Here is a 22,149-nt window from a genome sequence, read left to right as displayed (position 1 = left end):
TATAGAGTAAGGTAGAGTCCCTGCTCTGTGCATGTCGAGCTGGGCTCACAGCTGATCGCGTCGGCATCGCTGATCTCTTCCGGCTTGTCACGCGTGTGACCGGGGGTCGAATAGCCGAGTTGACGTGGATGAAGGGTCGATGTGCCTCGCCGAATTTTGTAATACAGCAGCGGTGTTTAGCCGGGGGCCTCGATTGCCTGGGGAGGGACGGAAAGTGGTGGACCTGACCGCTGTTTGAGACGGCCCATTTTGGGCAAAGAATCCGGCGTCGTCTTCAATGGTACTATATTCACATATAAAACGCCTCCTGGACTCAGATCTGGACTTGTAGGAATAGGAGTCGGTGGGGGCCAAGGTCCAGGGAAATTGGAATGGGGTTCCTCTTGCGCAGACACCACCGCCTGACCTCTGCGACCTGAGAATTATGGTCAAGCTCGGACAGAAGCTTAAACGCCTCTGTCAAGCTTTATCGGAGCCTTTGGGCCTGCTCATCTCCTTCAAATGGCGTCTTCCCTATCGGTTGGCGTGGGACGAAACTATGCGTGCAACATTGCCTTGGACGATAGACACGTCTTGTGCGACCTTCTGCTGGGAACTAATACGAAAAGGCATGCGGCTTGCCTGGCTTTCTGGTGCTGAAGAATGGTTCCATGCGTGCTTCTGTCCCGCCACTATCATTAGTCCCGAGGCTGGCTTGACTTGGCCCGGCCTATCGCCACGGCCAGTGGGGGTGCGTGGAGGTGCGTCTTGTCACCTCATTCAGAAGGCTTGACGGTTGTCTCCGGACTGAAGGTGCCACGGTGAAGGGTTGTCGCCCGCAGACATCAGACACGCTTTGGGCTCCCAAGCGCGCATGGTGACGAACTCTCGTGGGCATCAGAAGCAGACAGGCAGGACGGTCCTCATTGGACATTTATTGACGCATTGCTCGAGTCAATGTCGGCGTGTTTTTGGTCTGACTTTTCGCCATACCTCCTGGCGGCGGATCCTTGTCATCTGCACCCTCAGGGCTTGCAGATCTGTATATCGCGGGCCAATGATGGTGTTTTGTTCCTGAAAACAATGGACCTGTGCCGCATGGAGACCCCAGGACCCATCGCTGGTACCACGTTACCCTCCTCCCAATAAGGTAGTGGATTCCCTGATGCAGGGCTGGTATTGGCCAGAGCATCTCGAGTCCCACTTGCCTGACAACGTCAACCCGCTCGGGTGAAATTGCACGCTTCCTCCTGCGATGGCCCGGCTCACCTCCGTGCTGTAGCCGGTAACAGTGTAGAAATAGGAGGCGGACCTGCCCCGTCCTACCCACACTCACACACGCGTGGTCCCTGCTTTCCAATCCCACTTGGCCGCAATATCAACCACGACGTCTTTCTCCCTGCCTCGGCTGCACACGCTCTCACTCCTTCTTTCCCCAGCCAGCACTCCAGAAAACTCTCGCTCAGCTTGCTTCGCGCAGCCTTCCATTCGTTATCACTCACGACTCGACGTACGCCTCAGAAACGCACGACGACAAAGACCACTCATTCCCACCCAAAACTCCGAAATCTCTTGACAAGAAGCACCCACTTCCTTCAAATCACCAACAAGATCCCTCTCAAGATGCAGATCTCAAACATCCTCCTGACCGTCCTGGCCGCCGGCGCCTCAGTTGTCTCCGCCCAGGACTCAACCACCGTCCTGACCACCTCCCTGACGAAGAGCGTGACCCTCACCAAGGTCTCGGCGACCAGCTCCAGCAGCCTGATCTCGTCCGCCGTGGCCAACACGAGCGTGCCCGTCGCAACCCCGACCACGTCCACCTACTTCCCGCTGGGCAACTCGACCGCCTCTGGCTTCGCCTCTGGAACCGGCGTCCTGCACACTTCTACCAAGGCCTCTGCTACCGCCACTGAGTCCTCCGGCGAGAGCAGCAGCGCCACCGGCTCTGCTGCCGCGAGCTCCTCCAGCTCCGCCGCCGTCGCCGGCGTGCAGTCGCTGCAGGGCGGTCTGCTCCTGGGCGCCCTGGGAGCCATGGCCATGCTCGTTTAAAGCTGAGGTCTCTTTGGTACGCTGGCCAGCCAAAGGCCCAGCTCAACCATCGACTTAATTTTTCGCTTCAGCCTTCACGTCAGCCATGGGGTCAATGATAAGCGCTTTTTAATTTCTCGGGGGAACGAGACGATTTGGGGTTTCTTGGTCGGCGGGGGGAGAGGAACGACAAGACTTGTGATACCACGATGCATCATCTTTTTCTTTGCCTGTTTTATTTGTTTCACTCTATCTATCCTTCTTGTTGGATTCATCATCATCAGCTGGCCACTGGCTGGCGCGATCCTACCCTTTTTTCGTCGTAATTTGGACTATCATCACTCGCCATAGAACGCTGGAAAAGAGACAAGTTTTGGTCCCAAGAACCTGATCACCGCATAGGGAAGCAAGCGTTACGGAGATATAACGAGGGGCGGCAAGCAGTTCAAGGGCTTCATGTTGCATAGTTTCGTACCTTTCTCCACAGTGAGACCGAGCACACGGCGCTCGACACGAAATGAATGATCTGCTACTAAGGCTGTCTAACTTGCCTAACTCCACACGCTATTATTTCCCTTCATGCTTGAGACCAGTTCCCTGCCTTTTTCGCTTGGTACCGATGTGCGCCGTGCGCCGTGCGCCTCAGCCGGGGATCTGGCACGTCCGTATTATTTGCTATGCCTCAGGGTATATCATTTGCGTCACAGACTAGCAGGTCAGGATAGCGGACAGGGACCTCCTTGCTCAATATGTTGGTTAACTGAGATCCATTTGACTATTACTGTGGGTTCGATGTGACACGTTGGGCCGTTGGGAGGCGGAGTGACATGTGCGTGCTGCAATGAAATAGATGAGTTAGCATTGGTCGCTCCTGTTCCTTTACCACGGTTGTTTCTCCCCAGACACAACCTTTCTCCTTCCATTGTTGCCAGACTGATAAATTGATGGTTATTCGGCTGCCCTCTGTCCCTCCTTCCTTCCATCCAGATAGATCTACCGCTTTGCCTTCCACTCCCTCAAGTACTAGATGCGAATGGCTCAGTACTTGAGCACATTGAGAGGCGAGTTGACCACACCTCTTGATCCTCGCCACAAACGAAAGTCCCAAACACCAAAGCAGTGCCGTACCAAATCAGAATTTTGCTATGGAAGAAGGCCGGCCAACCAAAGGCCTCCTCACAAAGAAGACATTACGCCATTAACCCCTCGCTAGGGTTTCCGGAGCACTTGTTCAGTGGCTCTTCTCCCTTTCACCGATTTGTGTCAGGACGCCCAAGTGGTCGATATCTCCTATCAAATGCACCTTTCCATAAATGCCTCGATGCTATCCTCTGGAAGCCTGAGCGAGGCAGCTCTCCTTCCTCGTCCATCACGCCAGGCACCCCATCCATGCGTGAGCTCAGCCGCAAGACATATCTCTCGGCGGTCGATTAGGTGGGAGCTAATTCCCCCAAGGACCTCGACACTCGCTTGCCGTCTGACGCCCACGAATACATTTAACGGACTGCTTCTTCCCTAAAGATTGGTGCCCACTGTCGGGTGAGGACACTTGTTCGCCTTGCACAAATCGCACAGGTCTACACCAGAGGATGTTCTATATGGACAACCCAGGGAATGGTGGTCACACCACTTGTCGCTCATGCGATTTGTGGGTTGTTGGATTTCGTGCCTCATCTGGCCACGCTTAATTAACGTCGAGAAGTCGAGTGGTTGTTGCCGCCAGTAAGGCTCCTTGCTGAGGTGGACTTGTGCCTGGTTGAGGGTTGGTCAGTCCCAGAATATCTGTGCTTTATGTGACCACGATCTGCTGACTGGTTCAGGGAAAGAGTCTCATGAAAAGAGTGAAAGCTGAAGGCACGAACCTCTACCAAAATAACGAAGCTTTTGGGGAAAATATTGCGATTTATGGACGGCACAAGGCTGTTCAACGAGGAGACGTCCTCACCTATATCAGGGATTGACACCCCTGTCGTCGACTGAGCTTGGGCCCTTCAATCCATCCGACATCTTGTACCTGGCAGTGTGGGTGTCACTGATGGCGCAGGTGACCAGTGTGAGGACGGCAAATTTCCACATCCTGCAGACCACGGTACGACATGGGACAGCCTGAAACGTACGCATCCACGGCTCTTTGCCCCAACGGCTCGGTACGCGAATCCCAATTTGAGGGGCACTGGCGGCTCGTGGCGCTTTCTTGGAGAGATTGAGTACCGCGCCGCCCAACGAAGAAGGAGCAGCCGGCGGACAGCTCTCTTTTCGTCTGAACGATTCTAGAACCGCGGCGAAGTATGGGAGCGACCCGAGCAGCGACATGCCATTCTCAGCCGTGTAACCGAATACTCGGGCATCACAGCAGCTGACGATGCGTTGGAGCTGACACTTTGCACATCCACTCAAGATTCGTTCATGTGGCTTCGGCCTGGAAGAACCTCAACGGGGTGATCCATGCACAGGAAATCCTACACACGGCTCAACGCACATGCTCAGCTCAGCAGAGCCTGTCAATAGCATTGCCGAACGAAGCCGACCGGTTCTATTGAACTTTGGACGCAGTGCGGCGCGGTGCCGGGTTTCTCGACATTTCCTCTTCTGGATCGACCAGCATTGCAGATCCGTCGGCGGGTCTCACGGTCCTGCGCTCGTCTTAAAGTTACATACGAGACGGGATTAGTACACTATGAGCGTCGTTGATCAGATCCTACGGTGGCATCGAGATGAGTAGCGGTGAACCTTGTGCCAAGTAGGGCGCAAAGATAGAGGGCGACTCTCCGATTTGGCGGGGCCCCTTTCGCAGTCTGCATATCTGTGATTCTGCTATGCAGGAGGCAGGGAAGAGACGCGGCCAGATTCGAGTTTCTGGCGGGCATGATGGTGTGAGGGCCCCATAGGTGAGTTGACCGGTGAGTTCCAGTGTCTGGGATTTTCTTAAATGATGGTGGGAGGTAGAGAGCAATGCCAGCCGAGGTGTCCAAAGCGCCGGCATCTCCTGTTCCTGTCCCATGTCGCAACGGCCGCAACATAGACGCTGAGCGCCATGCCGAGACATGAATTAGGCTCGAGGATCTCCAAGTCGTCCCATTGCTCCATCCACTAAGACCAATAGGGTAGACTATAGGATTTTCACAGAGCTTTCGGGCCGTCCCTCTGTGCTACTAGCACAGGTCACTTACTGCTCGGCGGTTCAACGGTCGCAACAATGACACCTCTCTCGGGTTCAGGCCAATCCTTGGGAGTTGCGGCTCGCGTGACAGGATTCGGCCGGGTACTTGCGCAGAGACAACGTCGGGGAACACGAGCTGTCAGCCTTCGGGCCTCGAGGACGGAGGAAGCGGTTCATGTCTCATAAGAGGGAGGGATACCCTCTCCCGGTTCCACGGTACAGTCTACCCACCGCGGTGGAGACGACCGCCCTGCGTGTCAATGCTACGCTACAAGACTGTGATGCGTACCGCGCAATAGGCCCAAGCCCGAGGGAGGGACGTCGTGGATATCGTTCGTACAACAGGATGCACAAAGCACGTGGACTGTTAATGACGTGCAGGAAGAGACTTTTCTCTGCTGCCGCGTCTTGAGTGTGGCTAGCGTGGCCCATCAAGCGGCCTGGCCTGGCCTGGGTCGAGGACGACCACTAGTTACACTGCGCATAGGAGGACGTCGATAGACCTGTTGAGCGAGATGTGTGGCTGTTCTCTGCACGAATCAATCAGGAGACGCGGTATCCGCGCGCGAACTGGCGTGCGGTTCGGCAGGGGCTTTCATGGACTGATCGACACGTTAGATGGACATCAAACGTACAATATGGGAATCTTTGCCTCTCTCTCTCTCGCTTGAGGCCAGACCAGGCCTACTGAGTGGTTGTGACATTGAAACGGAACATTTCAGCGGAGAAGCAAACCCGTGAGGAAATTGAGGACTGACTCGAATAAAAGGCAAGTGTTAGTTAGGTTGCACGTTGATCAATCCGAGGGCCAGGCAAATGAATGGGCTGCAGCTCTTCGGAAATAACGGAAGGATGGGGGGGGGCTTCATTATTGTAGCCAAAGTATAAACACATGCGGGATGTGAAACAAAGTGTTTGGCGAACCACTATCTCTGGACTGAGGCCTCAGCTGCTGCAGGTGTGGCGATCCTGTGCGTAGGCGACGTAGGCGACCCCGGCAGGCGAGAACCCTTGGGCCTCGGGAGGCTGACCTGCATGCAATGCGGTGGATGCAGTGACGAATTGGCCTCCCTGCCCCCCTGGCAGCTTGGTCAGGGTCCAAGCAGCTGCTGACATCACTGCAACCTGACGGGTCCCAATCCTTCCTCCAGATCCAACCTATGGATTCTGGTCTCCGGATTCTACATGTAAGCCAGCCCAGCCCAACCACACAATGACCGCAGCAAAAGCGGCCAGGCGGGAGGCGGAGTCGGAGGCGCACCTGGTCGGCCTTTGTGCCAGGCCGGCTGGCCCATACTGCAACACGCAGGCCGCGCAAGGTTGGCTGGCTGGTTTGGCCTAGGTGCTCAGCTGAGGGGTGAACCTTGCCTCCCCAGGCCCTGGAATGGCGCGCTTTGAAGGGGGCGCAATCCGCACTCACTCATCATGCCCGCAATCTCGGCTGCTTCCTGTCGGCCGCCCGTGTGACTGGCTTGATTGACTGACTGACGTGACGGCCCTTCCTCTTATAACCCAGTCGCTCACAAACTGCCAGACCTAACCCCTCCTCCTCCTCCCCTGCTTATTTCGCTCTCCTCGGCACCTAATCGCCAAGCCATCGACCTCTTTCGCGATATCAACATAACATCATGTCTGCCAACGATTACTACTCTGGCGGTGGCGGCGGCGGACACCACCAGCAACAGCAGTACGGTGGCCAGGGCTACGGACAACAGGTATGCGACATTCCCAATCCCAGCTGTAGGCACGACACAGACATGACAGATCCTCACTGACACTCTCGGACACTCAGGGCTACGCCCCCTCCCACTCCCCCTACAACCAGGGCGGATACAACCCACCCCCTCAGCAAAGCTACAGCTCTGGCCCCCAGCACGGCGGCTACGGCGGAAGCCCCGCCCCATACCAGCAGCAGCCACAGCATCAGGGCTACGGCGGCGGCCAGCAATACCCTCCTCAGCAGCCACAGTACGCCCCACAGCACGGCCACCAGCAGCAGCAGCAGCAGTACGGCCACCAGTCCCAGGGCTCATACGGCGCCCCACCGGCCGCGCACGGCGGTGCCCCCTACGGCCAGCAGCACGGAGGAGGCGCCCCGGGCCAGCCCGGGCAGCAGGATGACCGCGGCCTGATGGGGACAGTGCTCGGGGCCGGCGCTGCCGGGTACGCGGCCCACTCGGCCGGAGGTGGCGGGCTTGCCTCGGTCGGAGCTGCGATCGCAGGTGCTATTGGCGGGAACATGCTTGAGAACAAGTTCGACAAGAAGAAGAAGGACAAGAAGGACAAAAAGCACAAGAAAGAGAAGAAGCACGGCCATCACAAGCGGAGGGGGAGCGGTAGCTCCTCGTCGAGCAGTGATTCTGACTAGGTTGTGTCATAGGGGCTGGGGCCCGTCTGGGGTGGCTTTCTGTATTGTCCTGGTGAGCTTGGATATTTTGTTCGGAAGTCTCAACTATTGCTCTGGAGGCATAAGCTTGCCATGGTGGTGGACCCGGAACCGTTGGCGGGTAGCCAGCTGTCATGGATGAGGGCTTCGCAAGAACCTAAGAACACAATGTGTCATGACTTTTGGTCTCCTCGAATTTGACCAATTTTAACCTGTCCGTTCATACCCTCCAAACTTGCAGTCCAACTGTGTCATGTGTCGTTGTCTCTGCCACGGAGTTATAAGGTGCTCCCGGCACTCCAGTCTTGGTTGCATTGCCCACAAAGCTCTTATCCGGCTCTGCCTGAGTTCCTGTCTAACAACTGGGTGCAGCAGGTGAGTGTTAACTAGTCTGCAAAATTCTGTGTAAAGTTCCATGTGGCTGGGTCTATTCCTACGGATATATTGCGCGGAGCAAGCTATCGTTCAATTCACCTCATGTCACATGCCCAATATGCGCATATACACAAGAGATGTGACAGAGTTGAGGGAGGTATGAAACGAGTCGTCATCTTATGGTTGTCTCATTCAGAACATTGCTAGCGGTAAGAAGAACTGACACCCCTAGCTACTTTCTTGTGAAATCCCCTGCGTGGTTGCAATAACACCGGTATTGAAGACAACCTCTGCGTTCTGTTCCTCTGCACTCAACGGGCCACAACAACAATGTCCCCATAGACGCCCCGACAACCCTTGGCCTATATAAATGTTAGTATGAGCTTTGCCTTAGATAGGATTTTGAGAAATATTTTGAAATCACTCACCACACATGACACGCAGTACTGATTATTCACATAGTGATATCTCTGACATCCGCAGCCACGATACATACACCAACAAGGGTACTTATGGAACCCGGGACCTTGAGGGGGGCCAGGCATCTTGACATAGGTAATTTTCGAGCCACCACCAGTTGATGACCCTCCAGATGCTCCAGAGTTGGACTGATTGTTAGACATGGTATGGGGTGCCAACGACGGTTGGTGGTAGTTGACTTCGTGGGGGTATCACATTTTCCAGATTTTTTTCAAGCTTCTTTGATTTTGTGTTGATGTTCATCTCTCAACAGACAGTCTGCTTCAAACTATTTGCCAATTTATACTTTTCAACATGAAGACAATCATAGATCTGATGCTGTCGTCTTGTACTAGTGATTGACATACGTGTTTCGTGTCGAGTGAGTCTCCAAGTGATTGCAATGCCGGGGCAAGACTGTTCGCGCGTACGAAGACGTCCTCTCTTCTCACAGTGCCTATCCGCGTGTACGTCTTCAGTGACTGGTGTATAGGAGTTGATATCGCTTTAGAGATTAAGTTTCGCGAGATTCGACTGCAAGGTTGTATTTCCACGGATGCTACACTTAAAATGCCTACTGAACGCGAAACACAATTCATCAATATTCTGCTGAGCTGACACTAATCCCCTTAGACTGCCCATTTCAACATGTCTGAATGTAGCCTTTTGCTGGTACTCAAGTAAAGATTGAAACTTACTCTTGTATCCATGTTAGCACTAGCACTGGACGTAAGTCTGGAAGTCTCTCTGCAATCGAAATCAATCTTGTCTCTCTCATAAACCTCGATAATACCACCGAAAGTCCTATTCAAGCGAATAATATCTGGTGAAGTTCAGTAACAAGGGTTTCCTTATTTGTTTAAGGAGTCCAGCTCTCCGCGAAAGACACAAAGTCAAATTGGGCGCAGCGGTCTGTTTGAATCAAGGCTTTATATTGAAATTATATACATGACAGGGGACACTCCACCGTAGGAGCTGGTGTCCACATGCACTCAAAACACAGCTTCACAGCCTAAATAATTACAATAAACATAATCTTGAGCGCTAATAGTGGTCCCGATCGTTCAAGGTAGTACTGGTACAAGTGGTTGTCATGGACGGTTGAATTGTCGAGTCTCCTTGCAGCGAGCCCCATACTCGGGCACGTGTTCGAGGCGGGGTCTGCAACATCATGTAAGTGTCTGTACAGCATCAAAGCGTCGCGGAAAGTAAAAAACCTCACCTGGTAAATGTGTTGATGATGCTCCCATCCTTGTTCCTCGGGGTCGATCCTCGACTGCTCAATGCTAGGGGCCATGTAGTAAGTTTCATCTTGTACCAGAGTCGATGCCTGTGTTGCTTGAGTGTCGAGGCCGGGATCACGGTTATTGCGTCTGATAAATGTCCGCAGACCCGACAGAGTAGGCGCCGGCACCTCAGGCAGACCTCGCGTGGAATTGTCGATATTTTTCTCCTTGTGCCTGCGCAGCAACCCCATCCGGTAGGCGGCTCGTGGATTTCGGCCTCCAGAACCGCCAGGTGCTGCCGGTGAATTATGGTTACTTTTGGTCTGGTGGACAAGGAGGTTGCGCACGACGGTGAGTGAGCCCATTATCACAGCGACCACAGTCTCCATGTACTGCCAGAAGAACACCCAGACCACATCAATGGAAACAGCTCCATGGACTTTGCTTGCTCGAATGATAGCTAGGCACACCATCACGAGAGAAAGGCATAAAAATATGCCGAGACTGATCTTCTGCGAAGTGCGCATCCGTGCGCGATAGAGGACGATAATGGGGATGCTCACGACTGGAATATGCTGTTAGTTATGATGCATAAATACGTTTAGGAGGCATGAAATGGTAACATACTCAGTATATCGGTGAGTGCGTCTAGGCCTGTTACGAGGCCAGTCATAGAGACATATAGTGTATTTTTGGTGGGTGACCAGCACTTTACTATTGTCAGGGGGATTTAGTACAGAACAAGACAGTCCAAGATTGCATACTTACTGGCATTTATTCCAAAATCAGAGCATAGAATAAAAGCCTCTGAGGTGAGGAACATCCACGTTATTATAGTAAAAATGACAATGCCCCAGTAATACTTCTGAATCCGTTCCACATTCCGTATTAGTTGTTTAAAGAAGGCAAGGAAAGAAAATTTGACCAAAAATGTGGTGGTCCAGGCTAGAAGTAGGAATATGTTTTCGTTGAGGGCCTGGCTCAAGAGTTGCTGTGTTTGCTTCTGGCTGAATTGGAAGAAAACAGCAGGATTTCTCTCCACGGCAGTAGCTAGATATATGCTATCAAGCAGGTAATATACCAAGGCCGTCACGGTGGTGAGAAAGGCGAACGCTGCAAACAAGAGGTAGTCGTCGAGTGCAAGATTTCGACGGGTCGTGAAGCGTATTACACCCCTAGCTAGGACCGAGAGTACTGCGATGCCGTAGAAAACACCAGCAGTCGCCTATTTATGTACAATTTGTCAGCTACTTCTGGCAAATAGAGAAGCCGCAGGAGTGCATTAAGGGAAATTGCCCACCCTAAATGCTGTCTTGGATATGCTGGCATATTGTGCGATAAGTGCCTCGAGTGACTTATTGGAGGAAGACATTGCATTGCTTGACGAAACTGACAGGACTCGAGTGCAGACCCTCTGGGCGTTAAATTGCGGCAAGACTAGTATGTATGCATGGGAGGATAGGTCGGCGACAGGACGACGGGCAGAGGTGCTCCCGTCGATCAAGTAGGCTGCAAGAGAGCACGCCAGGACAGGACTCGGTCATCTCGGCGCAACAATGTGAGAGTACCGGCCATAACCGATGAGGCGGCGAGTTGTGTGAGAATGCGGCCCCGACCCAAGGTGTGGGACTGCCTGACTGAGATAATCACAACATTGGCCATACCCTGCAACCATCACATGCAGGATTGATGACTGTGAGGTGTCGTGCACACCATTCCCACATGGCGATTTCGATAGTTTCCCACGCGCAGAACCACTATCGAATCCCCTCACGTTTATGTCATTGTTGCCCAGTCGGGATGTTTCGTGCAGTGTGGTCTTCCGAATTGGTATTTCCGGTCACAGTGGCTCGCGTGTCTCAACTCAATTGAACCACTTGTTCTGGAACCCACATAATCAAGTGATATATGGCTTACTCAGCCCTGCATTTTCCAAACTGAATGTCCTCCTTTGAAATCATGAGTCCATGCTGGGATTCGTGAAATCAGTCAGGCTTGCGCAACCATGAGCAGGTACTGCTTTGCAGACCGAAGGATGTGGTATTAGTAGCGTGCCGTTTTAAAGGGAATGAGCTGTGATACTCGCGATATACGAAGAAGCCTCGGGTACACTCGTGGGAATTCTCGATCGCTGGTCACACATGCTCCTTCACTTCGACTCTCTTAGAGAACATCTCTGATGCAAATTTCAAGTCTTTTTTGGGAACCATCTTGTCTTGATTCTGCGCTAATAACGTGCTCAAACTTGAAGGAAAACCAGATCCGAGGGAAAGTTGTGGCTTTCGGATGCTATTTGTGGCACCGGGGAAGCACAGACATTGGCCTGGATTAGTCGACAGCAAGCCCATCAGCCATCCCACGACACCTACAAGCCACGCTCACCGTAGGACAGCCACAGCCACTGTAAATTCGAGCGGGAGAGGAGGATCAAGAAGATATCTCGCTCTATTTGGGGAAGCATCGGGCAGACCGAGGCTGAACATCGGCAGCATCATATCACGAGAGGTTTTCTGGCGAAACAACTTACAAAATGTGGCGAACGAGCTCCTTGGGGCGGGGCGAGGTGGTGATGGGCTTGGTCTACCGATCCTGACCGATTGACTTGATCCAGATGTCAACCATCACGGATATTAAAAACAACATTGGAGTCGATTTAGGGAAAGTGGGCTTCTGTTTACAGTAACACAGTCAAGTGCGCTACGTGCAGGTCCGCAGGAATAGGATCGGGGACATGTGGTCAGGCCACAAATGGTCAAGAGGAACGCAAAAAGATTGCTGTTCTTTACAACTGTGCTGATGGGATTGGACTTCTACGTTTCACTTCCAGAGACTGAGAAGGTCTTGCTCTGCAACATAACAGTCATCTTGCATTCCCGTTGGGCCGGTATCCGTGAGGCTCTGCGCGGCATCGGGTCAAGCCTCCGCGAGCTATCTTGAGCTGCTGTGGCATGCTGTGCGGCAACGAAATGCACAGCGACATTATCGGGACGTAGATCTGGAGGAATTCTTCGTTGCGTACGCTCATCATTGCGAAAGACCTTCAGGATGGACCTACGAGACGTAATTAATTTAGCCAACCGTGGCTGGATGATTTGGTCTAGATCACCAAAATGGTTTCTCAGGGAAATGGGAGAATCCCAAGCAAAACGACCCAGAATTCATATTTGAATCTCAGGATTCTGGAAAGTGCTCCTGTTTGCTGCAGTGTGGCTTCAAGGTCAGCAGGCAGGGAGGCAGGATGAGGGTTGGTATCATTCTTCGGCTATCCAACCCTGCTTTCCGATCCTTGCAGCAGGAGTTTGCTCTTGGCCGCATATTAATGGAAAAATGATTGGTAGCCAGAGAAGTGACAGGTGTCTAGAAAGTGATATATGATCACTTCGCCCCACCCCTAGTTTGCTGCATGGCTTGAAGGGGGTGGCAGGGTATGTCGTACAAGCTGAATCGCCCTTATATTGAATTACTCTGCCCAAGCCGCCAACGAAGAGGGGAAGTGAGTGGCATGCGGCACAGGCAAAGGAACCCCGTGCGGAAAGCCCCGTTCCCAAAGGTGCACGATTCTCTCCCGGTGTAAAATAGCCCACAGAAGCGGACTGGACCGAAAGAACCGGACTAAAGCCTCTCTCCTAATGATTATTAATAACCAAGACAAGAGGAACAGATCAAAAAGATACACCTGCGCATGATGTCGAGCCTTGACGGAAGGAGTCCCGATCTTCACGCAAGCACAACTCGGGAAGAGGCAATACGAGATGATCTTGCCTAACTGACAAAATCTGACAACGGATTTCCGTCGCACAACTGGGATTATGGTGCAACATCGGTTAGGCTGCGGATTGACCAACGGCTTCGGGCAGCCTATCTGATAACGCCCTAGACGTGTCTAGAAGTGGTAACAGACCGACGCAAGCGAGATTCGGCTGTCATCACTGGGGCGAAAACACTTTTCACGGTGTCTTCTCGAGAGTGCAGTTTTCTACCCATTGTGGTGATGCAGACGTAGAATGTTTTTGCCTTGGATGCGGGTATATCCGTTGAGCATTCAGAGTATGTTCAATCTAAATGCACCCGGAACTCAACCGGTAGGCCGCAACACTTTCCTCAGCAGGGGGGCCACACTGGCCCCCAAAGGCTCGTTATCATGCGAGATACCACACGTGCAGCTTGCAAGCCCGATCGCTGCCTATGTAGTCCATCCTAGAAGATGCGGTCGATCATCTCGAGAGACACCGTGTTGTTCTTTTCTCATTTGCTCTGCTCCATTGACCACACTAGGGGAGAGGCAGGTCGTGTTGGTCAAGCGACACTTTGCAGCTTTGATACCTAGGTGGACACCTGAAGCCTTAAATTCCAACTTCTGAAAATGTACTTCTTTTTGATACTGGTTTGTGGAGAAGCTCCTACACACTCACCAACTAATTTCCTACCTGATGACTGAGTGCGTGGACTTTGTCTCGTTTTGAGCCATGCAAGGGGCTGGGTGTGGGATTGTGGCTGTCTGCAAACTGACAAATGAGATATGTGCATACATAGATACAATGTGTCTGAGTATTACATGATGTACCTAGGTACCAGAAAGCGATCCTGAAATACAGTCTAACTCCATATATCATGACTCCACCCAATCTTGGTTTAATAATGTGATGGAAATGGTGTGAGGCACAGAACCTGTTGGCATGGCTGGACTTGCATGTATTGGCTGACAACATAACTAAGCATTGCGACTTCAAGAACAAGTATTAGACTAACATCTTTACCCAAATGTCTAATCTAGTTCACGTGTGGTCTTCTTTTCTTTACCTTGCCTGCCCATAAGCCGAGTCTCTCCTGAAAACAAAACCCTAAACACTCGTTTCTTGTCTTTTTGTCCTTGGCAGGTGATCTCTTGGCTTTGAGATCATCTCGAATATGGCTTCTCAGATCATCATGGCCTCCAGCGTGCAGTCTGGACAGCCGCAGACGTTGTTATCCAACACAACTTCGTGGCAAGATGCTCTGGCGTGGCCGACTGTTACCGCGAGCTGGTCGACTTGGCAGTACATCGTGACATTTCTACTGGCACTGGTGATTTTCGATCAAGGTGAACTATACACAGAAATACAGAATGTGATGTTCAAGTACAGCTAACGCAGTACAGTAATGTACATCAAGCGAAAAGGACCCATCGCTGGGCCGGCGTTCAAAATCCCTCTCGTGGGCCCTTTTTTCCAAGCGATTGATCCGAAGTTCGATGGATATCTTGCCCAGTGGGCCAGTGGACCTCTCAGCTGCGTTTCAGTCTTCCACAAGTACGTACATTCAGCTACTCTATTGCCTTAAGGACTCTGCTTAACTCTCGTCCTACCAGGTTCGTCGTCCTCGTTTCCGAACGAGATCTAGCCCACAAGGTCTTCAAGTCGCCCTCGTACGCTGAGCCATGCCTAGTGCCGGTTGCAAAAGACCTTCTTGGCCACAAAGCATGGGTATTCCTTCAAGGGAAAGAGCATGCTGAATACCGGAGAGGATTGACGCCACTGTTCACAAACAGGGCCTTGGGCACCTACTTTACAGTCCAGGAAAGAGTCCTGGCCGACTACTTCGATGACTTCGTAGCCCTCAGCAAAGAGAATGAGGGACGACCAATGCCGTTCATGGCCAAATTTCGCGAGATCAACTGCGCCATGTCTTGTCGGACCTTTTTCGGCGATTATATATCCAAATCTGTGGTAAAGAAGATCGCCGACGACTTCTACCTTGCTACTGCAGCCATGGACCTCGTCCATGTTCCCCTGTCAATGTACATACCAGGTACCAAACAGTGGCGCGGGAAGCGCGTTTGCGATGCCGTCCACGTCGAGTTCGCCAAATGTGCGGCGGCCTGCAAGGCAAACATGGCCACCGGAGCGAAACCCACCTGCACCGTGGATTATTGGGTGCTCCACATGCTAGAGTCCAACAGATATCGTGAGAGAGTCGCCGCAGGGGAAACTAATGTGGAGAAGCCGTCGAATATGATTCGCGAATTCACTAACCAAGAGATCTCGGAGACTTTGTTTACTTTCCTCTTCGCATCTCAGGACGCAGGCAGCAGCGCCACAACATGGCTCTTCCAGATCCTTGCTCAGCGACCCGACGTCCTCGACCGATTGCGGCAGGAGAACCTGGACGCCCGAGGCGGTGACAAAAACAAGCCATTTGATCTCCCTATGCTGGAGTCACTGACCTACACCAATGCTGTTGTCAAGGAACTTCTCCGCCACAGGCCACCCGTCATTTTCGTCCCCTACCTTGCGACCAGAGACTTCCCTGTCACGTCCAATTACACCGTTCCCAAAGGTTCCATGATCATTCCGTCCTGTTACCCTGCTTTACACGATCCAGTGGACTATCCCAACCCCAACGAGTTTGATCCTGAGCGTTGGATTTCTGGTGATGCCGAGTCTAAAACCAAGAATTGGCTCGTGTTTGGTGCTGGACCCCATGATTGTCTCGCGCGAAGATACGGTAAGAAATCACTCCATATTTAGGTCTTCTGCTCTGCCAATCGGTGAGCTGTGTTAAGCACATGCAACAAGAGAAGCTCAATCTACTCCCTCAAGCCCCTTAGGCAAGAACCTATGACACTTATTGACGACAAGTAATTTAGTACCGCTCACTATGGCAGGCATGATTGGCAAGGCAGCATTGCAAATGGATTGGAAGCATCATGCTACCGAAAGGTCGGAGGAGATTAAAGTGTTTGCTACGCTTTTCCCCATGGCAAGTGTTCTGAAGTGGCCGGATGCATGTTGCTGTTTCGCTAACATTTCGAATAGGATGAATGTCCGCTGGTTTTCACAAAACGTGCTTGAGGGCGTTCTTCTCCGGCGTACTCACGAACAGGGTCGATGTTCACTAAGGTAGCATTTGAGATTTGTTGAAGCAACAGTACGCTTACCCATGTTCAATAGTAGACGGTGGATTTCGAAGTTGACGATTTTTAATCAAACGTTTTTGAGATTGGCGCGTAAATATTTCTACATTCTCAACTTTAGATAATAAATACTCTGATCTCGACGCCCTAACTCAACACAGGCGTATGATCTACGTTTGGTGACTTTGTTTCTCGCTGACATCCGGTGCACACTATCAATCAGAAATTCCCAAGGCGCAAATAGGCTCGACGTGTTGAATGAGTAGACATGTAATCAATGTCAACGCCACCGTTGGCGCGAGACAAGTGGCTCTTCAGATCTAGCTTCAGTGTCGTGGAAGGCTTAACGTCACTTCTACCTGGCTAGGTACCGGTATTGCTTAAATGTTGTACGGGGCAAGAAATTGCAACTATTTGCTAAACTAAACTACCGGCGCAACGGCGCGACTAACCAATCTAAGGCGTACTTTTTCGGGATTGCGCATATTCATCGTTACCTCCGGCTCACTGTCCTTCGTGTTTTCCCAGACCCTTGCACGAGTAGCCTCTGGCATCTCGCCTTCCAGGGGAATCGCTTCGACTCGCTGATACCGGAGTACGTATGACATGATAGCAACATACTCGACTTGGGAGAACTTTTTACCTGGACAGTTGCGGGCACCAGATGACCACGGGAAGAATGCTCCTTTATCGTCTGTCGGCTGACAGAACACCTCCGAGGAAGCCTGGTCGTTTTTGATCCATCGAGAAGGCTTGAACTCGCGGTAATCCGGACCCCAGTAGTCGGACATCAAGTGGCAGCCAATGACGTTTAAGTGGACGACCGTGTCGGGGGGGAAATGAACCTCTCGGCCGTCGATGCGCAAATCATGACCCTGCGACCCAAGGCTCTGTTTGTTGTGTTCCAGGACTGGAGGATAAAGACGAAGGACCTCGTGCTATGTCTGAATCAGCAAAATGAAGCTTGTGATACTCATTTTGATGGGCAGTGGGGAAATACCATGAGGGCCAAACAACGATTAAGGCGCGGAAAGTACTCAGCGTAGTCGATCCTTTCTGTATCAACAGGTATTTCTTGATACACCTGGTCCACCTCTGACTGAATCCATTCTTGCCATTCGGGATATGCGGCCAAAAGATGTAGCGTATAGTTCAACGTGTGAGCTGTGGTCTCGTGTCCAGCGACGCCATAACCAAACATGTTTCCGAAAATTTCGGTTTCCGTTAGTCCGAGGCCCTTTTCAACGGCAGAAGCCTCGGACTGCGCAATCATGGCGTTCAGAAAGATATTGTCCTTGACCTTCCCGGCACGGAAGTCCGCCCTTCTCTCTTCAACCATCTGCCGCATGAGCATTTTGAAATGCTTCGCTGCGATAAGATGTTCGCGAAAAGCTCTTGGAATTGGCAGTAGCCTCACGTACATCGGATCGAGGCTGTATAGCCAGTTCGGCATCAGTGACAAGATGCGCATGTCGGATAGAAGAATAGCCATCGTGTCACGATAGTCTGCCGAGTAATCCCCCGATGAATCTGGACGTTTGCCATGCTGCGATGTTGCAGGTGTGAATCGCCACGACTGGCCAAGCCCAGCAGTAGCCAACACGTTCAAAGCCACGGTCATTGTGTCTACACAAGATGTGTTGAATCCTTGCGCATGGCCTGTCCACCACTCGCATAATGCGGCAGCTTGTCGTAGTGACTCTGCCCATACAAGACCCATGTTCTGTTCATTGAAGGGGGGCACGGTGATACGGCGGTGGCGCTGCCAATCCGCTCCAGTGACGGACGAGACGCTCCCCTGGAGTAGATTCGGTATATATTTTTTGACTTCCGGATCCCTTTCGAACTCCTTCCTCCTGGCGTAGACTTGGTTGATCATATCGACATCTGCAGTGTACACCTGTGGATGCTGCAAGTTAGCTAGATGTGTCCGTTGACCGAACCATCCTAGGCGGCCGGATCTCTTTCTGATCGAAACACCGGCTATTGAGAGCCTGGGGCTATCAATTTTGACTTACGTCCAGCCTTTTCGGCGAGACCTGTACCCAGACCTTTCCAAGCTTCTGGTGCATCTTCTCATGGCCTTCCCAGAGCCAGCCTCTTGTCGTGAAGCCGGCCCAGGATCCCAGCCCAAACGGTGCTCCACGGATGATGGGGGCAATGTACTTCTGAGTTATGAGCCAGAAGGCGCTTCGTGTGTCTACAGGGCTGATGACAATTGGTAGACCCGTCTTCTTCGCAACACGATACAAGTCCGCGGTCGCGAGGATGCTACTGCCGACTTTATATAGGGCAGACCCCAGTAGCAGAACGAAGGTCCAAAGCAGCCACATGTTGAGTTAACAAGGAGACAAGTAGAGGTTTTCGCTGTGTCTAGCTGGATAAGAGCTTTCTTCGGAAAGGGATGTTGTGATATCAAAAAATAATGTTAGTAAATAGATGGGATGAACTGGACATACAAAACCATACCTCTGCAGAATGAATTGCTGAGTTTCGAAACTTATATATGATCCAGCCAGGCTGGGTCCGATTGTCTGCCCCCGAAGCCGAGACGGCGCCCTTGGTGAATGCATCAGTCAACTGTGACGGGGGTTTCGCCGTAGCGGCGCCCGTCGGGAACCCGTGAAGATTGAATTGGACTTTCTTTCATGCGACAACGACAACGAGAGTATTGCTTGGCGTGAGTACGATGTCGCAGTCTCAAAGCAATTTCCAGGGAGAGGATCTAGACAACCTGATGGGGCAATAGGTGGAGCAGCGAGTTGCTTGTAGCTTGCCCAATCAAATTCAGAAGCGACAACGAGCTACAGGCCCCTACCCCCTGTCCCGCTCCTAGGCTGACTGGCTTGGCACAAATAATACCTTGGACGTCCAAACTGGGCCCTGTTCATATTTGTCGTGCGAAAGTGTCAAATTCATTCGCAATTTCATTAAAGTTCGACCCAAGCAGGGCTGAGGCGGACATCCCTAGTTCGACAGACATCATGTCTGTGTCGCGATTTGCTTGAAACTGAAGGGGTCACATCTGGACACGAGGCTCGGGCAATCAGCCACACATGATACGCATGACATGGCTGGCAGTCTTCCTGCGAAGGTGTGTTTCTTGTACACTAGTGCACTCAGGGTACAAACACCTCGCTGTCGTTGTCGTCGTCGGTATCGTTGTCGCTGTCATTTGTCGACTTCATAAGCCACTAGGCGATGATAAATGGATATCACGGCGATTGGTTCCAGAGCCAGACCAGGCCGTGGTATCACCGGGGTGATGAGGCGCAGCTATGCCATTGTTTGGCCTTAGATTTTAGTGCTATCACCATGTCTGGTTTGTGTAGGTGTCTTTGTGTACGCTCTGATTCGTGTAACAGATCAAGCATAGGATGGGTGCAAGTTTCCCTTATGGGCGAGAATTAGGTAAGATCCGAAGCCGGCAAAGGATCAGACAGCAATTAGCACCTAAATTTGCCTGTGTCGTAAATAAATTGTTCCGTTATCTTGCCTTGAGATGCAAGACTGCCTTCGCAGAAATTTTGTTACATTTACGCCAGCCTGAGTGACCCCTGGTGACGGTCAAAGCTGCGATAGCTTCCACATCATGGACAGAAGCGTGCATTTACAGCAGATTGTGAGTGCCACGATGCCGTCTGACCCAAGAAGAAACGGAGATGGGAGTTCCGAAGACTCAGAGATCGTCGACTGGGACGGGCCAAGCGATCCTGAGAATCCGTTGAATTGGCCTCAGCCACGGAAACGAGTCAATCTCCTGCTCTTGTCAGTGTTGACGGTCATATCGTGAGTTTTTGCTTCTTCACCGTCAATTCTTACGCAGCTGATTATCTCAAGTCCTTTGGTAGGGAAATATGAGGAAAAGTAGTTGGCGAGAACCGACTGACCAAACCCACAGGGCTCGTCAATGTTTGCGCCAGGAGTCCCCAAAATCATGACCGAATTCAACAACGACTCATCCATCCTAGCTACATTCGTCGTGTCCATTTACTTTCTCGGGTTCGCGTTTGGGCCACTCGTCGTAGCGCCCATGAGCGAGGTATACGGGCGAGTGTATGTCTACCACGTGGGGAATATCGCCTTCACCAGCTTCAGTATAGCTGCGGCATGCAGCGTCAACATAGGCATGCTGATGGCTTTCCGCTTCTTGATGGGCCTAGTGGGTTGTGTGCCGACCACGATCGGCGTTGGAAGCATTGTTGACATGATTCCTCTCGAGAAGCGAGGGAGAGCAATATCCCTCTGGGCAGTCGGTCCGCTCCTCGGACCCTGCGTCGGACCGTTGGCTGGAGGATATCTCATTGAGGCGGCCGGGTGGCGGTGGGTCTACGGGCTCCTCGCAATAATGGTAGGAACATCTAAATTCCTCTTCTTAAACCTGCAGAGCTAACTGAGGAGGTAGGGCGGCATCTTCAGCATACTGGCGTTCTTGATCATGCGGGAAACCTATGCGCCAGTTCTCCTTGCACGCAAAGCCAGCCGTTTGCGCATCGAGAGCGGCAACTCTATGCTTCGTGGCAAATTTGAGACCAAGGGCAGCCAGCACATCAAAATGGCCCTGAAGAGACCCTTCAAGCTACTTCTCACGACTCCTTTGGTGATAATCGTTGCATTGTTTGTCGGCATCGTGTACGGCATTCTTTATCTGCTGATCTCAACTTTTTCTTTCGTATATCCAGACCAGTACCATTTTGACGAAGGCACCACTGGGCTCTCGTTTCTTCCCGCGGGATTGGGCATGCTGGTTGGGGTGCAGGCGTTCGGACATATTCATGATTACCTGGTCCGCCGTGCGCGGAAAGGCATGGGCCCGGATGATGAATATCGGCCCGAGGTAAAATTGAACCCGTGGTTGATCGTCCCGACCGGTCTTACCTTGCCTATTGGCCTCTTGATCTACGGGTGGACAGCGCAATATCGGATCCACTGGATTGTACCAATGTTAGGTGTTGTTGTCTTTTCAGCTGGACTGACTGGAACCACTGTAAGTCATGGGAAATCTACTGCATGGTCATAGACGCTGACAATGTCTGAGATGTCCATTCAAAATTATCAGGTCGACTCATATCCCAAATTCGCCGCGTCCGTGTCGGCTGCCACCATGCTTTTCCGATCTCTTCTCGGCGCTCTGATGCCTCTGGGAGGGTTAGACATGTATCAGAAGCTGGGCCTTGGTTGGGGTAACAGCCTTCTGGCATTCATTTGCCTAGTCTCTTCCCCAGTTCCGGTTCTGCTCTACTTTTATGGGCCCAGACTTCGGCAGAGATTCGACCCTGTACTTTAATATACACTGCTGCAACAACAGCTGATGGGCGCAACGCATCCACGGTCCTCAGCCTACCTCCAGAGTAGCACCACTGTCATGTCATCGATGCCTGCCAAGTCGTATCAACAATAGACTGTTTCATGTTTTGTGACACATAGAATTGAGACTCTGACCGCACAAGACATGAATGAGTGTTGACTTGAATCGACAAGCTCTCCTTTCCTTCTGCTCGCTCCATGGTTCACCTGTACGAGTCAATCCAAGAGAAAAAGAGACTTATGAGCAAGCTCTCGCAGGACCTGTACATAATCCACAATTAACGTTTGGGTTGACTTCGTTGGTCACTTTGATCTCTGGAGCACTTGTTTCTAA

At 51.9% G+C, this 22,149-nt stretch overlaps 6 protein-coding genes across 6 annotated transcripts; 4 read left to right on the top strand and 2 right to left on the bottom strand.

Annotated features, from left to right (window-relative positions):
* Window positions 1–1,602: 1,602 nt before the first annotated feature.
* On the top strand, window positions 1,603–2,031 carry J7T55_008630 (uncharacterized protein; the record flags this gene model as incomplete). The annotated part of the gene is made up of 1 exon (XM_053138967.1): window positions 1,603–2,031. The coding sequence occupies one exon, from the start codon at window positions 1,603–1,605 to the stop codon at window positions 2,029–2,031; it is 429 nt and encodes a 142-aa protein (XP_052997905.1).
* Window positions 2,032–6,798: 4,767 nt separating this feature from the next.
* J7T55_008629 (uncharacterized protein) lies at window positions 6,799–7,538 on the top strand (the record flags this gene model as incomplete). The annotated part of the gene is made up of 2 exons (XM_053138966.1): window positions 6,799–6,885; window positions 6,963–7,538. 2 exons carry the CDS (start codon window positions 6,799–6,801, stop codon window positions 7,536–7,538), a joined length of 663 nt encoding a protein of 220 aa, XP_052997904.1.
* A 1,896-nt stretch (window positions 7,539–9,434) lies between these two features.
* Window positions 9,435–10,988, bottom strand: J7T55_008628 (uncharacterized protein; the record flags this gene model as incomplete). Its single annotated transcript, XM_053138965.1, has 5 exons — window positions 9,435–9,551; window positions 9,613–10,181; window positions 10,244–10,325; window positions 10,698–10,841; window positions 10,917–10,988. The coding sequence occupies 5 exons, from the start codon at window positions 10,986–10,988 to the stop codon at window positions 9,435–9,437; spliced, it is 984 nt and encodes a 327-aa protein (XP_052997903.1).
* A 3,536-nt stretch (window positions 10,989–14,524) lies between these two features.
* Window positions 14,525–16,498, top strand: J7T55_008627 (uncharacterized protein; the record flags this gene model as incomplete). The annotated part of the gene is made up of 5 exons (XM_053138964.1): window positions 14,525–14,696; window positions 14,754–14,904; window positions 14,964–16,099; window positions 16,242–16,314; window positions 16,411–16,498. The coding sequence occupies 5 exons, from the start codon at window positions 14,525–14,527 to the stop codon at window positions 16,496–16,498; spliced, it is 1,620 nt and encodes a 539-aa protein (XP_052997902.1).
* A 432-nt stretch (window positions 16,499–16,930) lies between these two features.
* On the bottom strand, window positions 16,931–18,841 carry J7T55_008626 (cytochrome p450; the record flags this gene model as incomplete). The annotated part of the gene is made up of 3 exons (XM_053138963.1): window positions 16,931–17,446; window positions 17,509–18,408; window positions 18,527–18,841. The coding sequence occupies 3 exons, from the start codon at window positions 18,839–18,841 to the stop codon at window positions 16,931–16,933; spliced, it is 1,731 nt and encodes a 576-aa protein (XP_052997901.1).
* A 1,301-nt stretch (window positions 18,842–20,142) lies between these two features.
* Window positions 20,143–21,795, top strand: J7T55_008625 (polyamine transporter 3; the record flags this gene model as incomplete). Its single annotated transcript, XM_053138962.1, has 5 exons — window positions 20,143–20,297; window positions 20,349–20,355; window positions 20,410–20,859; window positions 20,914–21,495; window positions 21,568–21,795. The coding sequence occupies 5 exons, from the start codon at window positions 20,143–20,145 to the stop codon at window positions 21,793–21,795; spliced, it is 1,422 nt and encodes a 473-aa protein (XP_052997900.1).
* Window positions 21,796–22,149: the final 354 nt, after the last annotated feature.

The sequence above is a fragment of the Diaporthe amygdali genome, assembly GCF_026229845.1.
Source record: "Diaporthe amygdali strain CAA958 chromosome Unknown NODE_4_length_2575358_cov_65_588622, whole genome shotgun sequence".
NCBI classification, from domain to species: domain Eukaryota; kingdom Fungi; phylum Ascomycota; class Sordariomycetes; order Diaporthales; family Diaporthaceae; genus Diaporthe; species Diaporthe amygdali.
This window is presented reverse-complemented; position numbering and strand designations above follow the sequence as displayed.